The sequence below is a fragment of the Elephantulus edwardii genome, unplaced genomic scaffold, assembly GCF_000299155.1.
Source record: "Elephantulus edwardii isolate Elephantulus edwardi_28Jun2011 unplaced genomic scaffold, EleEdw1.0 scaffold00178, whole genome shotgun sequence".
NCBI lineage: Eukaryota > Metazoa > Chordata > Mammalia > Macroscelidea > Macroscelididae > Elephantulus > Elephantulus edwardii.
In genome coordinates, this window is record NW_006399928.1 from 2,401,037 (window position 1) to 2,417,564 (window position 16,528).

The 16,528-nt window shown below is 39.8% G+C and overlaps 1 protein-coding gene across 1 annotated transcript in view; it reads left to right on the plus strand.

Moving 5' to 3' along the window:
- KIF4A (kinesin family member 4A) overlaps positions 1–16,528 on the plus strand; it is a 389,040-nt gene that overhangs the window by 16,800 nt on the left and 355,712 nt on the right. Inside the window, exons 3-4 of the mRNA XM_006895963.1 lie at positions 449–639; positions 2,659–2,751. Coding sequence (XP_006896025.1) covers positions 449–639; positions 2,659–2,751 — 284 coding nt within the window. The remainder of the gene's footprint in view (positions 1–448; positions 640–2,658; positions 2,752–16,528) is intronic.

Consider the following 16,528-nt stretch of genomic DNA (forward strand, 5'->3'; position numbering starts at 1 on the left):
GGATAATTGGGATGGGAGTGTCAGAGAAAGTGCGATTGGCACAGGACAGAGCAGAGTTTAGGGCTGTTGTACATAGGGTACCTATGAGTTGCAAGCGACTCAATGGCACATAACAACAACAACATCAATATTACAGAATTGTACAAATAGAAACTTGTACAATTAAAAATATATTTTTCTATGTATTAACAAAAGTAATATAAATTATAGAAGAAAGTGTTTTAAGAAAGGAGAACACATTCTGGATTTGGTATTTTTCTTTGCTTATTTCGAGTAATGTAGAGTCATGGTACCCACATAACTTTTCTTTGTGTCTGCTGTTACCAAGAAACTGTCATAGGAAAACAAGTCTCAGTTTTGTTACAAGTAGTTGCTGAAGAAAATGAAATATATTGATTTGGATGAAAATGTTTGAACATTAATATTTGTGTGACTTGTATTTTGTTAGGATACAATGCAACGGTCTTAGCCTATGGACAAACTGGTTCTGGGAAAACATATTCAATGGGAGGTACATACACTGCAGCACAAGAGAATGAACCAACAGTTGGAATCATTCCTAGAGTAATACAACTGCTCTTCAGAGAAATTGATAAAAAAAGTGATTTTGAATTCACTATGAAAGTATCTTACTTGGAGGTGAGTAATTTATCCTTATTATGAATTCAAAATTATCATTGGGTGAAAAAAAGCAAGCCCAACTCATTTTCCTTTAAGTTAATTTTAACTGATAGTGACCCTTCGTCAGATTTTTAGAGAGGAAACCCCCTCTAACTCCCTAGGAGCCACTGGTGGATACAAATTGCTGGAGATGGTGTAGCTTTTGGGTTAGCAGCTCAATTCACTATGTACTATGCCACCAGAGCTTCCTAACTCAACATTAGTAAGTGTAATTTTAGTAATTTACTACTAATTTTATTAAGTTGATAGTGGAAACTTACTCCATTGGAGCTGGTTCCCACCCTCTTCTTTCCTTTGTTTAATCTGACCGAAGAGTTGTCATTAATACGTAAAAAGATAATAATTATTTTAATTCAAGTTTGACTTCAGTTACTGATTCCCTGTGTAGTATTCAAAAAAGTATTTTATTTTATGTCATTGCTTTGGTACTTAATTGATAATGCTTCATGAAGAATATTATAAAAATCAGGTAAACCATTGAGCTATATATGTGGCAACAAAATATTTTTTAAAAGGTGTTTATTTGAACACTTATTGTATGTCAAGCTGTTGTAGGTATGTGGCTATATTACGTACTTGAAATATATCATGGAGTTCTGGTTGTGTTGTGACTATGTTCTTGGCTGCTAACTGAAAGATCTATTAGCTGATTGCTTCACAGGAGCAACATGGCAATTTCCTTCCATAAATATTTCAGCTTTGGAAATCCTGTGGGGCAGTAGTATTTAGTCCTATAGGGTCACCATGAGTCTGAATTGATTCAATGACAAGGGAATTTAGGTTTGAGAGAGTGTGTGTGTGTGTATGTATGTATGTATGTGTATATCTATCTAATCAGTAAACATAAACATTCCTGCTGACTATGTCTGATCTCAGGACATCAAAACCACATTCTTAAGAAACAGGGAAACCAGTTTGTTCTATAGCACTGATAAGAGAGAAAATGTTTAGTGTTTTATTTTTAAGGAGCAATTCATATATGCAGTTTGAGCTTGTAATTGAATACTTCATCCTGAAGTTAAATCTTAATTTGTTAATAAAGATAGATAGTATAAAGTTGAGTGACAGGGAGTTAAACATCATAAGGTAGCCTTTCATATTTTCTCACAATTTTTTAAATAATTTTTTTCAACTTTTTTTAAAAAATAATTTTAATGAACATTTACAGAGAATTTGGATTTCCATTCATTCATTGCTGCACTTTTCTACCTGCCCAGCCCTCTCCCCCCGTCCTCCAGTTCGCTCCTCTCTTTCAAAAGTAAAAGAAAGACTCCCTCCCTGGTACACAATCCCCCTGCACCCCTCCAACCACCCCAAGTACATTCCACTATCACAATTTTTTTAAAAAGCCTTCTTGAGTCTCTTGATTAACCTCATTATGGCCAAGGTAATTGAATGTAAAAATAATAATTTAAAAAAACCCACAAATCAAAATTCTATAAAACCCCCCCAAACTCAGAAACCTGGTTATTAAATAATAGCAACAGCAATTATAGCAAATAAATACAGTACTTAGTACATGCTAAACACTGTTATAAGTACTTAAAAGTTTTGAATGGCATTAAAATCTTTATTGCCTCTTCTTTTTGTTTCCCACATCCACCCCTTCTTGTTAGGTCCCATTGGCTCAGCTTTGACTCACAGCTATTTTGTAAATACCAATTTAAGTGACACAACTCCACCAAATAACTGAATTTAGGCAACCATGTAACTTTTTTTTTATGTCTGTTGTTCCTATGAAACTATCTTAAGAGAGCAGTTATGCTGTAAATGATGTATGGATTCATTCTTGTAAAATATTTAAATAATTGCATATAATGTTAAAGTCCTTTTCTTAATTACTTAAGTAATGCCTTTTTGTTGTAAAAAACATTAGAAAATACAGTAAAAAATAATTTAAAAAGTTACCTATGGTCTCACCACCTAGGCTTTACCACTGTTAACATCTTTTTATGTCTTTATTGTAAAAAATACCAGATCTATAATGAAGAAATCTTGGATCTCCTATGCCCATCTCGTGAAAAAGCCCCTCAAATAAATATACGGGAAGACCCTAAAGAAGGCATAAAGGTGTGTTTGTCTCCCACTTGATGTTATTAAAAATGTTGGAAAATTCTAAAGTTCATATCCCTTTTGTTTGTTGCTAAGGTTTCATTTAATTTTTATTTTATTTTATATGTTTTTTTCTTCTTTTTCTTCCCTCTATTCACTCACTCCTTACTGAGAGTCATCCTTGGACTAATGCCGCCCTTGTGATCTCTTGTGTGGTTGAATGCTATAAGTACTTAATTTAGGTGGCTATGTTGCACAATGGATAGCATGTTGAACTTCTAGTGACAGTAAGTGCTTAATTGCTCCCTTGGTGTTGATGTTCACTTTATAGATCTGTATATTATATGGCTGAAAGTTGTACCACAGGGATAAATTCAGTTCAGGTTCAAAGAGTGCTTAAGGTCCATATTCTCAGAGTTTTCTTAAGCCTAGTTGTTAGTGTGATTTTGAATTTTATTTTACATTTATCTCTCACTCTATCCAGGACCTTCTATTAGGATCTCTTTTATAGTAGTTAGCTGCTTACCATCTAGTTCTTTTGATCTCAGGGTCATGGAAATTGAGGATCACAATATCTTTTGGTGCTATTCACTGTTTCCATGTGTCTGATTTTCTTAACTATTCTTTGCTCTAGACAAGGATAAATCAATCCTTATTCCTTAGATGATGACTTGTAAGTATAATTAATTGCTAACGTTCTAAGATTAGTCTGTCTGGTACAGTGGTCATTAGTCATAAGTGTTGTATTAAATTTAATTGAACATGAAATAAAATTTAAAATTTAGTTCTTCAGTTGTACTAGGCATGTATCAAATGCCCAATAAACACATGTGGCTGGTGGCTACCATAATGGACAGTGCAGATATAGAACATATCTAGGATCACAGCACTATATAGACGTTGTGGTAGGATTTGAGATGATACTTTAAAAGTGAGCAGTTTAAAAAGCTTTTTTAAATTCCTAAGTGCCAGATGAATAAACACATCACTTATTTGAGAAGCTTCTGTCAAATTATATAGATGCAGAATGAAGAGTTGAAAAGAAACTTTGGGGCAAGGTTATGACTTTTAATGTGGCAGTAGACCAAATTCAGAGGCAGTGCAGAAAGGAGGCAGAAATTGGGCCTAGTGCCAACTTGAGTACACCCAGTTTTCACTCACATAGATTTTGAAGACTGTTTCATTATACAAAAAATCATTGTCATGTGAAAATAGAGAATAGTTATATCATTACATAACTGCCAAATTACAACATTCCGTAACTGCCAACTTGCTGAGAATCATGAGCCAACCAAGATGCCACAGAACTTTAATGACATTTATCTCTATTCTCTTCATGCATGATGGCCAATTAATTGTGAGTTGTTAATGCACAATAGATTATTTTACTATTGTCATAATTTCAAAATGTTGGAAAATGAGCTGGTCAATAAATGAACTAGTTGATATGTGTATTCAGGGATGGGAGGAGCATAGCCCAGAAGTAGGTGGAAATATATAATACAAATTTACAAAAACTTGGTAAAATAATGTCTTACTTATCTATTCAATTCCAGTTGGAATGATTTCACAGCTGACCTTCCAAAGCTGTAAACCCCCAGGGCAGAAATTGCCCAACTTTTTTCCGTGGAGCCACTGGTAGGCTTGAACTACAAAAGAGGTATAGCCTTTGTTTAGCAGCACAACTTTAAGGACTCTGCCACCAGAGCTGGAAGGTTCAAAAGCTCTAACTTCTGCAGTTGGACATTGAGTGAACATGCAATAAAGATGCATTAATAATAAATAGTGATTGGAATGTATAAGTTGAAAACAGAGAAGGAAGGGAAATATGACCTTGGTTATAGATATGAGACAAAAGGTCACAGTGATGAAATTTTGTACAATCAATGATTTATTCATTGCAAACACTTTAAGAGAAAAACACAACTCAAAACAAATGGCAACAATACGGAGGGACATTATAGGAATCAGCACAGGTCAAACTAACTACATCATTGGAAAGAGTTGGTAGAGAAGCTCAATTTCAGCAGTTAAAATAAGAACAAGGGCCGACTGTGGAACAAACCATCAGTTATTCATGTGTAAGTTCAAATTGAACCTGAAGAAAATTTAAAACATGTACAGAAGAATCAAAATACAGTCTTGAGTCTATCTCTGCTAATTTCAAAGCCATTTTAAGAATAGGTATGATGCGTTGAATACTAATGACAAAAAATCAGGTGAGTTGTAGGCGGACATCATGAAGAAAGCAAAAAGAGATTACAGACAGAAAAGACCAAAAATAGATGCAAGAGGAGACTCTGAAACTTGGGCTAGAATGTAAAGAAGCCAAAACCAAGGACATTAATTAGTGCTGAGGCAAGAAAACTGACCAGAATATTTCAAAGGACAGCTCAAGAAGTCAAAGCAAGTACTTCCAGTATTGAATAGGAGTGATGATTGTGGACATCCTTGTCTGGTCCCTGTTTGCAAAGTGAATCCCTTTAGACTTTCTCCATTGAGAATGATGTTGGGTCTTGGTTTTGAGTATACAGTTTTCACTGTGTCGAGGGAATTCCCTTCTATTCCTATTTTGTTGAATGTTTTAATGAGGAAGAGGTATTGGATTTTCTCAAAGGTCTTTTCTGCATTGATTGATAGGATCATGTGGCAAAATCACTGGCAATCAGAAATGCAAATTAAAACAACAGTGAGATAATATCTCACCCCAGTAGGAGTATCAAAGTTTAACAAAATAGCAAGCAAGAAATATGGAGAGAATGTGGAGAGATTGAAACTCTCATGCACTGCTGGTGGAATTATAGAATAATAGGAAGCTCTAGTAGCCTTGTGGCAAGAAGCTGCACTGTAATCCCGAAGGCATATAGTTTGGGACTTACCAGTTCTGACTCGATGGTATACAACAACAACAACTCTGGAAGGAAGTGTGGCATTTCCTCAAAAAGCTGATTTTTTTTAGGAAAAAGTAACCCCATATGGCCCAGCTATTCTACTGCTAGGAATATACTCCAACGAAATCAGAATTGAGGCATGAATGGAGATATATACACACCTATGTCATAGCAAGAAAATGGAAACAGTCCAAATGTCCATCAACCAATGAATGGATTGAGAAATTGAGGTACACTCACACACTAGAATACTATACAACACTAAGGAGAAACAATTTTGTAAAATAATATGTAACATGGGCGAGTAAAGAACATTATGCTGAGTGAACTAACTCAGTCTCATGAGAACAAATACTGCATAAGACCATTGTAAAAATAGAGGGATAACGTAGGATGGGAATTAATAATGGCTGAAAGAGAGAACAGGGTGGAAAAAAGGGAAGGGTGGAAATCACTAGGATAGCAGAGTTTAGTGGCTGTCCTGCGGGGTGAGGGGAAAGAATAGAAAAGATTCAATGGAATTCAAAATGTCGGGGTAAAAACAGGCATAGATCAATAATAATTATATAAAATGCAATGTATATAAATAAGTATATGAACCAAGGTAAATTAAAGGTTGTATAAAAGAAAATGGACATGAATGAAACACAATGTAAGCTAATTATTGTATGCAAACCAATGAAAAAAAAGACTTTAAAGAACAAGACAAAGCAAAGTATTATAATGAAATATGCAAACAGCTGGAATTAGAAAACCAAAAAGGAGGACATTCTTGGCATTTCTTAAGCTGAAAAAAAAAGAACAAATTTAAGCCTCACGTTGCAATACTGAAAGATTCTGGAAGCAAAATCTTGAATGATGCAGAAAGCCTTAAAAGAAGGTACAAAGAATATGCATTCACTATAGCAAAACAGTTGTTTGAGATACATCATTTCAGGAAGTATTATATGAATAAGAACTTATAATAAAGAAGGAAGAAGTTCAAGCTGCATTGAAGCTGCATTCATTTTTAATGGAAAATAAGGCCTCAGAAATTGATAGTATACCACTTCATGTGTATCAACAAAGAGATGCAACCCTGTACTGGCTTACTAGTTTAGTCCAGGAAATTGGAAGAGAGGTACCTGACCAATAGACTTGAAGAGATCCATTTTTGTTCTCAGGAAAAAAAAAAAAAACAACCAAAAAAACAAAAAAACGTGATCCAACAGTATGGAAATTATTGAACAATATCATTACTATCACATGCAAATAAAGTCTTACAGAAACTTATAACAGCTGGAATAGTGCATCTATAGAGGATTGCTTACAATTCAAGTGGGATTTATAAGAGGCCATGCCATGATGGATGTCCTTGTTATGTGCCATCAAATTGCCTTCAATCATAGTGACCTTATGACTCCCACACGCCTACCCCCATTACCCCAGTTACGGTTTCAAACCATCTTATCTGGGGTCTTCCTCTCGTGCTGTCCTTCCATGCTTTTGAGCATGTCATCTTTCTAGAAGAACTATCCATCCTGGCCACATGCTCAAAGTATGTGAGATGGAGAATCAAATTCCTTGCCTCCAAGAAGAAACTTGTTTTCAGCCTCTCTAAGGCAGACATGTTTGTTCTCTTGGTGGTCCAATGTATGTTTTCTTCAGTATCACAACTCAAAGGCATCAGTTCTTTTTCTCCCATCCTTACTCATTGTCTAGCTCTCTGATGTAATTGCAAAGACCATGGCCTGGATCAGGCATACCTTAGTCTCTAGGCTGACATCTGACACAGAGGGATATCATTCCTAAGGCCAAATTGTTGTTGTTGTGTTCTGTTGAGTCAATCTAAGGGAGTCGAGTCAAGGGATATCATTACTAATGCCAAATAGATCTTGACTAAAACAAAGAATATAAGTAAGCGGTTTACTTGTCTTTTATTCAGTTGTTGCTCTGTACCATAGGTTTGGAACTGAGCCATAGCTGACCCTCCAGGAGATTTTCAGAGGCAGTAATCTCACTGGAAGAAATTGCTTCCTGTGCATCTGAAAGTTGGACAATGAATGAAGATGACAGAAAATGAATTGATGCCTTTCCATGGGCATGTTAGGGTACCAAGTATCATGGATTTCCAAAAGAACAAATCTGTCTTGGAGGAAATACAGCCAGGGTGCTCCTTAAAGTCAAGAATGGTGAAAATTCATAATTTGGGCATGTTATCAAAAGAGACCACTCCTTGGAAAAAAGATGTTATGCCAGGACAGGTAGAAAGTCAGTGAAAGAGAAGATGACCTTCAATGAGATGGATTGATATTGCGACTCTAACAGCATTGAACAGATTGTGAAGATGGAGCTGGTTAAGGCAAGGTTCATAGGGTCACTTTGAATTGTACACCTAACAGCAACAACAAACCACATGCAAGCAAGATTATAAAAAAAATGACTGGAACATTATATCCACAGCTGTCAGATGTGCAAGCTGAGTTTAGAAGAGGCTGTGGCCCTAGGGGCATTATGTTGTTGTTGTTGTTGTTAAGTGCCGTCGAGTCGCAGGCGACTCATAGCGACCCTATGAAGGGGAGAGTCCTTGACGCTTGGGTGCCTTTCATCCTCTCTCCAGGTTCACAGGGTTTCCGGAGGCAAGCTGTTATGGAAGTGGACGCCACTCCTTCCAAGCTTGTTTAATCGGGGAAGGTAAAAATCTTCATCTTAAACGCTAATAGAAAACAAAACCATACCTTCCTTGGGAGGTAAAATTCACAACCACCACCTTGAAGGGCAAATGCTGCCTCGGGGGAGATGAGGTGTAATACTTACCCAGTGAGACCAAATGGCCATAGATCTCCAGCATTACACATCTGTACAGGTCCCTCTGAGCAGGCTGAAGCCATTCCCACTCTTCCTGCGAGAAATCTATGGCCACATCTCTGAATGTCACTGACCCCTGCAACATGGGACATTATAGCCAATATTAAATGGATCTTAGCTGAAAGCAGAGAGTACCAGAGGAATGTCTATCTGTCTTTCATTGATTATGCAAAGGCATTTGGCTGTGTGGATCACAAAAAATTGTGGCTAACATTGAGAATAATAGGAATCTCAGAACACTTAATTGTGGTCATGTGAAACCTTTACTTGAACCAGAAGGCAGTTGTCAGAACAGAGTTTGGAAACACTGCATGGTTCAAAATCAGGAAAGATGTATGACAGGGATGCATCCTATCTCCATACCTTTGCAGTCTATATGCAGAACAGATCATTCAGGAGACTGGACTTTATGGGAAGGAATATGGCATCAGGAATGGAGGAAGAGTCATTAACAACCTGCATTAGGCAGATGACACAACCTGCTTGCTGAAACTGAGGAGGACCTGAAATATTTGGCACAGAAGGCCAAGGACTATAGACTTCGGTAAGGATTGAAGCTCAACATCAAGAAAACAAATATTCTCACAACTAGGCCGATTGGCAACATCATGATAGAGAGAGAAGACTTTGAGATTGTTAACAATTTCAGCTTGCTTGGTTCCATAGTCAGCACTCTGGGCACCAGCAGTCATAAATGAAAAGACAGATGACATTAGGAAAGTCTGCTCTCAGAGACCTGTGCAGAGTGCTGAAAAGCAACAATATCAGTTTAGAGATTAGGGTGTGCCTGATCCAAGCTATGGTCTTTGCAGTAATTTGCTATGCCTCAGAGAGTTTGACAGTGACTAAGGATGGTAGAAGGATAGTCAATGCCTTTGAGTTCTGGTGCTCAAGAAGAGTACCATGGGCTGCCAAGAAAACAGATAGGGGAGGGCGAAACCATGTTGCTCCTTGTAGGCAGGGATTTTGAAACTCCATTGCATATAGTTTGGACATGTTGCCAAGAGGGGCTTGTTCTTAAAGAAGGACATCATGCTTGGAAGCGTAGAGGGACAGCACAGGGGAGGAAGACTTTGACTGAGATGGGCTGGCACAGTAACTGGGGAAATGGAGGTAGGTGTGTCAGAGACAATGACACTGGCTTAAAATAGGGCAGGCTCAGAGCTACTGTTCATAGGGTCACTATTAGTCACAGGAGATTCAACAGCACATAACAACCACATGCAAATTGTTTAACACTTCTGTAGAAAGATTGTCTTGGCTGCTTTTATACTTATGTACATGTGCTATCACTCCAACTAGGAAGTTGTGCTCCAACTAGGGTCTATTGTGCTGCCAATACAGAGACACATGGTTTGGATCCACCAGCTGCCCTGTGGGAGAATAATGGCCAATCTCATCCCATGTAATTTACTACCTCTGCAAACCCTCTTGAGGATCCAGTTGGCTCCAATGGGAAGGCTTATAACAATTACAACTTCTCCAACTATGTTAATTCTTAGAGATTAGAAAAGTATCTTAACATTTCTTTGTAACCTTGTTATCTAACACTTGGCTTAATAGTTTGGTGATATTTTAGAATGTGGGATTTTAGGACGATTAAATGCATGGTGAAGAGATTGAGATTGTTCACAGCTTTAGTTTGCTTGGCTCTACAGTCAACACTCTTGGCACCAGTAGCAAGGAAATGAAAAGACGTATTGCCATGGGAAAGTCTGCTGTTAGGGACCTCTCCAAAGAACTGAAGAGCAGTGGTATCTCTCTGTAGACTAAGGTGCATCTGATACAGGCCATAGTCTTTGCAATCACTTGATATGTGTCAGAGAGTTGGACAGTGACTAGAGAAGATAGAAGGAGAATTGATGCCTTTGAGCTGTGGTGCTGGAGAAGAGTATTGAGGGTACCATGGACTGCTAGGAAAACAAACAGATTCATCCTGGAGAGGATTAAACTGGGTGGCTCCTTGGAGGCAAAGATTCTGAGGCTTTGTTTAACATACTTTGGACATGTTGTAAGGAGGGACCGGTCCTTGGAGAGGGACATCATGCTTGGGAGGGTGGAGGGACAGCGCAGGAGGGGAAGACCCTCTATGAGGTGGATTGATTCAGTGAGTGGGATAATTGGGATGGGTGTATCAGAGACAGTGTAATTTGCACAGGACAGAGCAACGTTTAGGGCTGTTGTGCATAGGGTTGCTATGAGTCACAAGCGACTCTATGGCACATAACAGCAACAACAACAACAACAACATTGAAAAGAGAAAGACTAGAGTGAAGTAGACCGATTGGGGAAGCTATTGTTTCATTTTTCTGGTATTATTATGGACCTAGACTAGGCAAGAAGATATGTAAAGATAAAAGAAACAACACACTTGAAAGAAAAATAGTTAAAAATATTAAAAAAGAATTAGAAGTTGGTAATCGATGAGCTCATCTGGGTTGTATTCTCTCTCCATACCATATTCAGTCTAATCCAAGAAGCTGGAAGAGGAGTGTGGCATTAGGATTGGAGAGACACTCATCAATAATCTGCATTATGCAGATGACACAACCTTGCTTGCTGAAATTGAGTACTTGGGAGCACTTGTTGCAGAAAATCATGGAATGCTTCCTTCGGTATAGATTGTATCTCAATGTCAAGAAACCAAAAATTCTTACTGTTAGGTTAGGTTAGTGGACTTAGAGAAGAAATCAGAACGAGAGAAAGCTTAATGCAGCTTGATTAAAGGGGGGAAAGGGGAGCTTCCGGGTGAGTTCCTCGTCCTGGAGAGGCAGAATGGGAAGTCACACTGTGAACTTACTGGGGAGGATTTTTATAAACAGAGTCTTTAGGGAGGGACATTCCATTCTGATTTACGAGTCACCTGCTAGCTTAGCCAGACAGGCAAGGCCATTTGCCTTCTTATCTGAAGCAGGCAAGGCCATCAGCATTTGAGTTCTGTATTCTTCATTCTTCTCTTTGGCCTTCTTTGCCCAGACTAACATCTTAGACTCTTTTTAGTGATTAAAAATGGTGACATATCTTTCTTTGGGCTACTTCCTGCTGAACAGGGGCGACGATCTGGGGATTCAGAGCCTGGAGTGAGTCAGTCTGGGATTAGTGGCCAGGGGAGAATTAACGTGGTCATCTTCTTGATCCTGTGAAGTAAAAACTTAAAGAAACGTGGAGTGATTAATAACAGTATGCTTATGATTACTATTGGTCTTAGAGAAGGAAAATTTAAGTTAGAGAGTCTTATATCAAAAGTGTTGTCCTGGTTTAGCTACAGTGTGCTTGTTTATGCTGGCATTGTGTATACAGTTTTCATGTTTTACTGCAGAGGGTGTTAGATGCAAGTGGGCTTAGTGTTCTTATCAGGCTTTGGTTTTCAGAAGGGAATGTGTTCTTTAATGGTGGAACACTCAGTTTGGGATGATGGAAAGACTTGAGGTGTTTTGGTGGAGTGTAGTCTAGAGAAGTTGATTGGTACTGCTGCTAGCAAAGGTCGCTGTAAAGAGACACACAGTTAACAATGAAAAAGGTTGGTTGTCATTTGACTTTGGTTAAGAAATAGTAAGGTGCATGTGCCCTGGATAATTTAGAACCAAGTTGGAGTCTGCATAGTTTGTGGCTCTCCAGAGGCTTGTTGTATCATTGTCTGCTTAGCTTGGAGAATGTTACTGGAGACTTCTACTTCGGTATTGGCATTTAGAGCATAGGAAATTTACTTAGTGAGGGGAACATGTTTGACTTGAGAAAGGTGGTGTTAAATGGGGGTCACCCATGACTTTAATAGCTGTGGAAGTGGTTAGGGTGACTACACAGGGCCTGCTTCAGTGTGGTAGGAGAGGCTTGGGTGCCTGTTGTTTGATGAGAATAGCGTTTCTGAAGTGACTTTAGTGGCTTGATCCAGACCTTTCGACGAGAGTTTGGGTATACAGCGGTGTGAGTGTTTTTCAGAGTAATTCTTTAAGGGGGGAGAGTTAAGGCATGATGCCAAAAGAAGGGGCTTGGTGAGCAAGTTACAGTTTAGCAGAAGTACTTGGCTGTACATCAGTTGGAAGGAATTTAGAAAGGAAGGTGAACAGAGTGTTGTTCAGATACAGGCTAAGGCAACAGGAAGTAAGGTAACTTAAGACTTGTCTAACTTGACAGTCAGTTTAGTAAAATAGGACTTAATGAGTCTGTATATGTGCTTTGTTTTGCCTGAAGACTGGGAGTGGTAGGATATGTACAGCTTATAGCAGATACTTAAACTAGATGATACCTGCTGGGTGTTTTCGGAGATGAAGCTAGGACCATATCAAAGTAGGGAGGTCAAAGCTGGGAATGGTATGCTGGAGTGAGGCTTAGTTAGGCTTAGAGTTGAATTTTGTTCGACTTCTTAAATCAGTCTGGTGTTTTGAAGGTTTGTAATGGTAAGAGGCAGAAAACCCTTGTGAAGGGTGTTTACAAGTACAGTTCAAAGAGGAGCAATTGGAAGGCAGATCAAACTCATGGAGGAGTGTAAAGAATTGAGGTGATGTAGGACGTCCTAGGTGTTTTTAGGCCAGAGAATGAGAGGACATAGACATACACAGACTTCCAATTTTGCAAAGTTTTAGAGAATTTTAACATGGAATCAGGGCAGACTCCAAGATAGATACATGAAAGTAGACAGTAAAGAATGAGTTGGAGTATAAACCCTTGACTACTTGCCATTTCAGTTCTTATGTTCTGAAGGACAGATGGATTGAACGAGCCAAAATTAGGTTACACAATTTGAGATTGCTTTAAATCAGGCGTGATGTTGAGGATGCACAATTTTAGAGGAGAGCTGTCCTGGGACAGGTCTCCAGATTAGGCATAATGCCGGAGGTTTGTGAGGAGTGCTGTCCCTAGGACAGATCCCTGGGACAAGTCCTGCCTTTTTAATGAGGTAAAAGAGCCGAGGCAATCCCTGGGTGCCTCAGGGCTTGACTGGACCTTTACCTCAGAGGGGTGGTGTTTGCAATTGAGAATTGAAGCGGGTGTTGGATGTATTCAGATTTAAATGGCAAATTGTCCTTCGATTTTTGGGACTCGAGTAATAGAAGAGAGAGGAAAAAGGACAAAGCAGAGAAGTTTGGCCTAGTTCAGAGGCTATAAACCAGACCAATAAAGAACCTGGGCAAGCTTTTGCTTTGCTTACATTTTTACTAGGGGAGAAGAAAATATTAGGATTTTTTGAGGAAAAGTAGGTAGAGCTTCTGTATCTGCTTAGGAGAACATAAGGAAGAAAATGATTTGAAAGTAGATTTCAAAGTCTGTGGCTTGAGAAAACTTGTAGGGGGCTTCTTAAGGGAAGTTTCAGTGCTTTTTAGTGAGGAGAGCAGCTTAGGTATGTAATGGGTGTGAAGGTGGGTTCAAGAGGTTGAGCTAAAACACCAACAGCAATAATTCATTTTCATCAGTGAACAAGTGAAGTGTTTAGAGGTATTTGGTAAAGGGATGGGAATAGTGGAATGAAGTATTGGAGTTTGAAAAAGGTTTTGCAACTAAAGAAAAATTGGGGATCCAGTGCCTGAGGAACTAATAAAGCCGAGAAAGGAGAGGATTTGATCAGCAGTTTGAGGAGGCTTCAGGCTTTCAATGGCCATGTGCCATTGACTGTTAGTGGTGGGAGTTAACTGAAAGCTGATATGTGTGACTGTGAGGAGAGAGAGCTGGGCCTTGGAAGGGGATACTCTGTATCCTTTGGAGGCCAAGAAGTTTGAGCAGTGAGAGTGTGGGACTGCACACCAAAAGACAGATTATTTATCTATCTATCTGTCTGTCTATCTATCTATTTATGATAAGAAGTTTATAGGAAAGTAGGCAAGTAATGATGGTTTTTAAACTTCTGCAGTGTTGTGTGGAGACAGGGAATGAGGTTTAGCAGGAAAAGGAGTTCTTTAGAGTAACAAAAACAGGTTGGTAGTGAGAGGTTACAGATGACATGGAAAGATACTATATGATAGGGCTGACAATGCCTGGTGAGTGATAAGACGCTTGGAGGGAAGACTATTTATTAATCCCTATTACTGAGACCTGGGTAGGGAAAACAGAACCTGAGAAAGAAAGGAGTACTGAACAGGTAGCTCTCATGCTAACCAGAAAGGAAACTGGTTTGCTTGGTACCTGAAGATTACAGTTGGGAGCTTAGCAGGAGTGGTGAGGGTTTTTTAACCTGGGCATCTTCAATCCTCTGTGCTTAGGCCTAGAAGATCCATAGGGACTGGATCTGGTGGAGGACTGACCTTCTACGACTAGGCGTTGAAGGGCAATCAACCTTCCAATGACCCATTGTCCTACAGATTGGGCAAGGCCTTGTTGGAGGTTGAGGGTTTGGGCAACGGCTAGCCCAATGACCCTCTTTGCTGTATCTGAAGCATGCACCAGGAGGTAATTGGCCCTTTGAACGAGCATTAGTCCTCTGACCCTTCACCACTGCTGGCTGTAAGGCAGCCAGGAGAGCCTGGGCTTACAGATTAGCTTTCTGTCAGGCATGAGTTTCTCTGCCAGTTCCTTTCGGGCATTGGAACTTTAAAGGCCCAGCAGGTCTCTAATAGGGTGTTTGGAGGCGAATGAGGTGTTTGGAGGTAGTTTCTAGCTTTTTCTGTGTGCTGTGAGGTAGCAGTGGGAACTTGGTATTCACTTTGGCATTTTTCTCTGCTTTGGGAACTTTCCCAAGCGGGACGGGGGAGGGGCTGTGTCTGAGTTGGGGAAAGCAGGACCTGGGAGGTGTGGCGAATTTGCCTGTGTTTTTTGCTGCTGATGTGATCAGAGGAGGAAGGCGATGGTTTAGGAAGAGAGTGGATGTAGGAAACTTTTTTTGAACAGACTGGGGAGAGAGGAGGTGGCCGAATGGGCTGCATCTGAGGGAGATTTGGAAAGGGCTTCCTGTGGTGAGGCGACATTTGCATATGACTGAGTTAGGAAAACAGAGGCTGTAAGGGGTTCTTTGTAGGATTAAAGATGAGCGAGTTTACAGCAGAAAGATGAAGTTTTTTGAACACAGAGAGGGACTTTTAAAGTTTGTAACTTTTGAAGAGGACATAGGAGGAGTGGAATAGGAATGCCTGAGTCTGGATTGGTTGGTATAGAAGAGGGTTGGGAAACTGGAGAACAAAGAGTTTTAGGTTGGCAGGTTTGTATACCCCTGGTAACAGATGATGTAAGAGGTGGGATAGGAATGGCTGAGTTTGGATTGGTCAGGATGAAAAGGGAGAGTGGGGTTTCAGACAAAGAGCTCTCTACCTTTGGCGCCTATTTGGGCGGTCTTTAGAGGAGATGCTGGGCAGGAGGGTGATAAAACTGCGACAGAAACAAAGTTACGGGAGCAAACCAAAAGAAAGTTTCTTTAAGTGCACTGGCAGAAAGTGTTTACATGCCAAACTAAAAGTTTTATACTTAGGCCACTGAGAGTTATTACTTATCTTGTATTGTGGCCGCTCAGTTACAGTGAAAGGATCTTGAGGCAGAGGTCTTCAGCTAGACTCAAGTGTGAGAGATTTGGGAGAAGGAAGTTCAAGAGACCGTCTCCTGAAAGCTTGGATAGACATTGGCTTCCCATGGTTCCTCGGTCTGTGGGTGAGGCAACCGGAATTCCATAGCGTCCTCTGGAAACTGGGAGTCTCAGGAACTCTTACGAGTGGAGAGAGGCTATAGACAGCTTGAGTGTCCTCAGAACCATCATAGCCTGGAAGAAATGCCTGGCATTTCTGGTTGGCCTTCCAACACAGATCTGTGTTTTTTTGTGGGTATATGGGATGGAAGGCCAATGGAACAGATCTGGGTTCTCATGGGAGTTAAAAATGTCTGGACTGGAAAGCTTAAAAGCTTTGAAACAGAAATAAAGGCTTAATATGCCTGGAAATCAATTGGGTCTAGCTTTAGGAGCCTCCAGGAGAAGGAGAGGGAGAATACAGAGATCAGAAAGACAAAAGGGGCAGAGATCTGGCCAGCAGCTGCCCACGCAGAGCACTGGGGAAAGGGAGAGCAGCAGAATTTTACTTTACCGTTTAGGCATCTCGACACTGCACACACTGGTTCGGAAGAGAGTAAGGGGTGCCAGCACT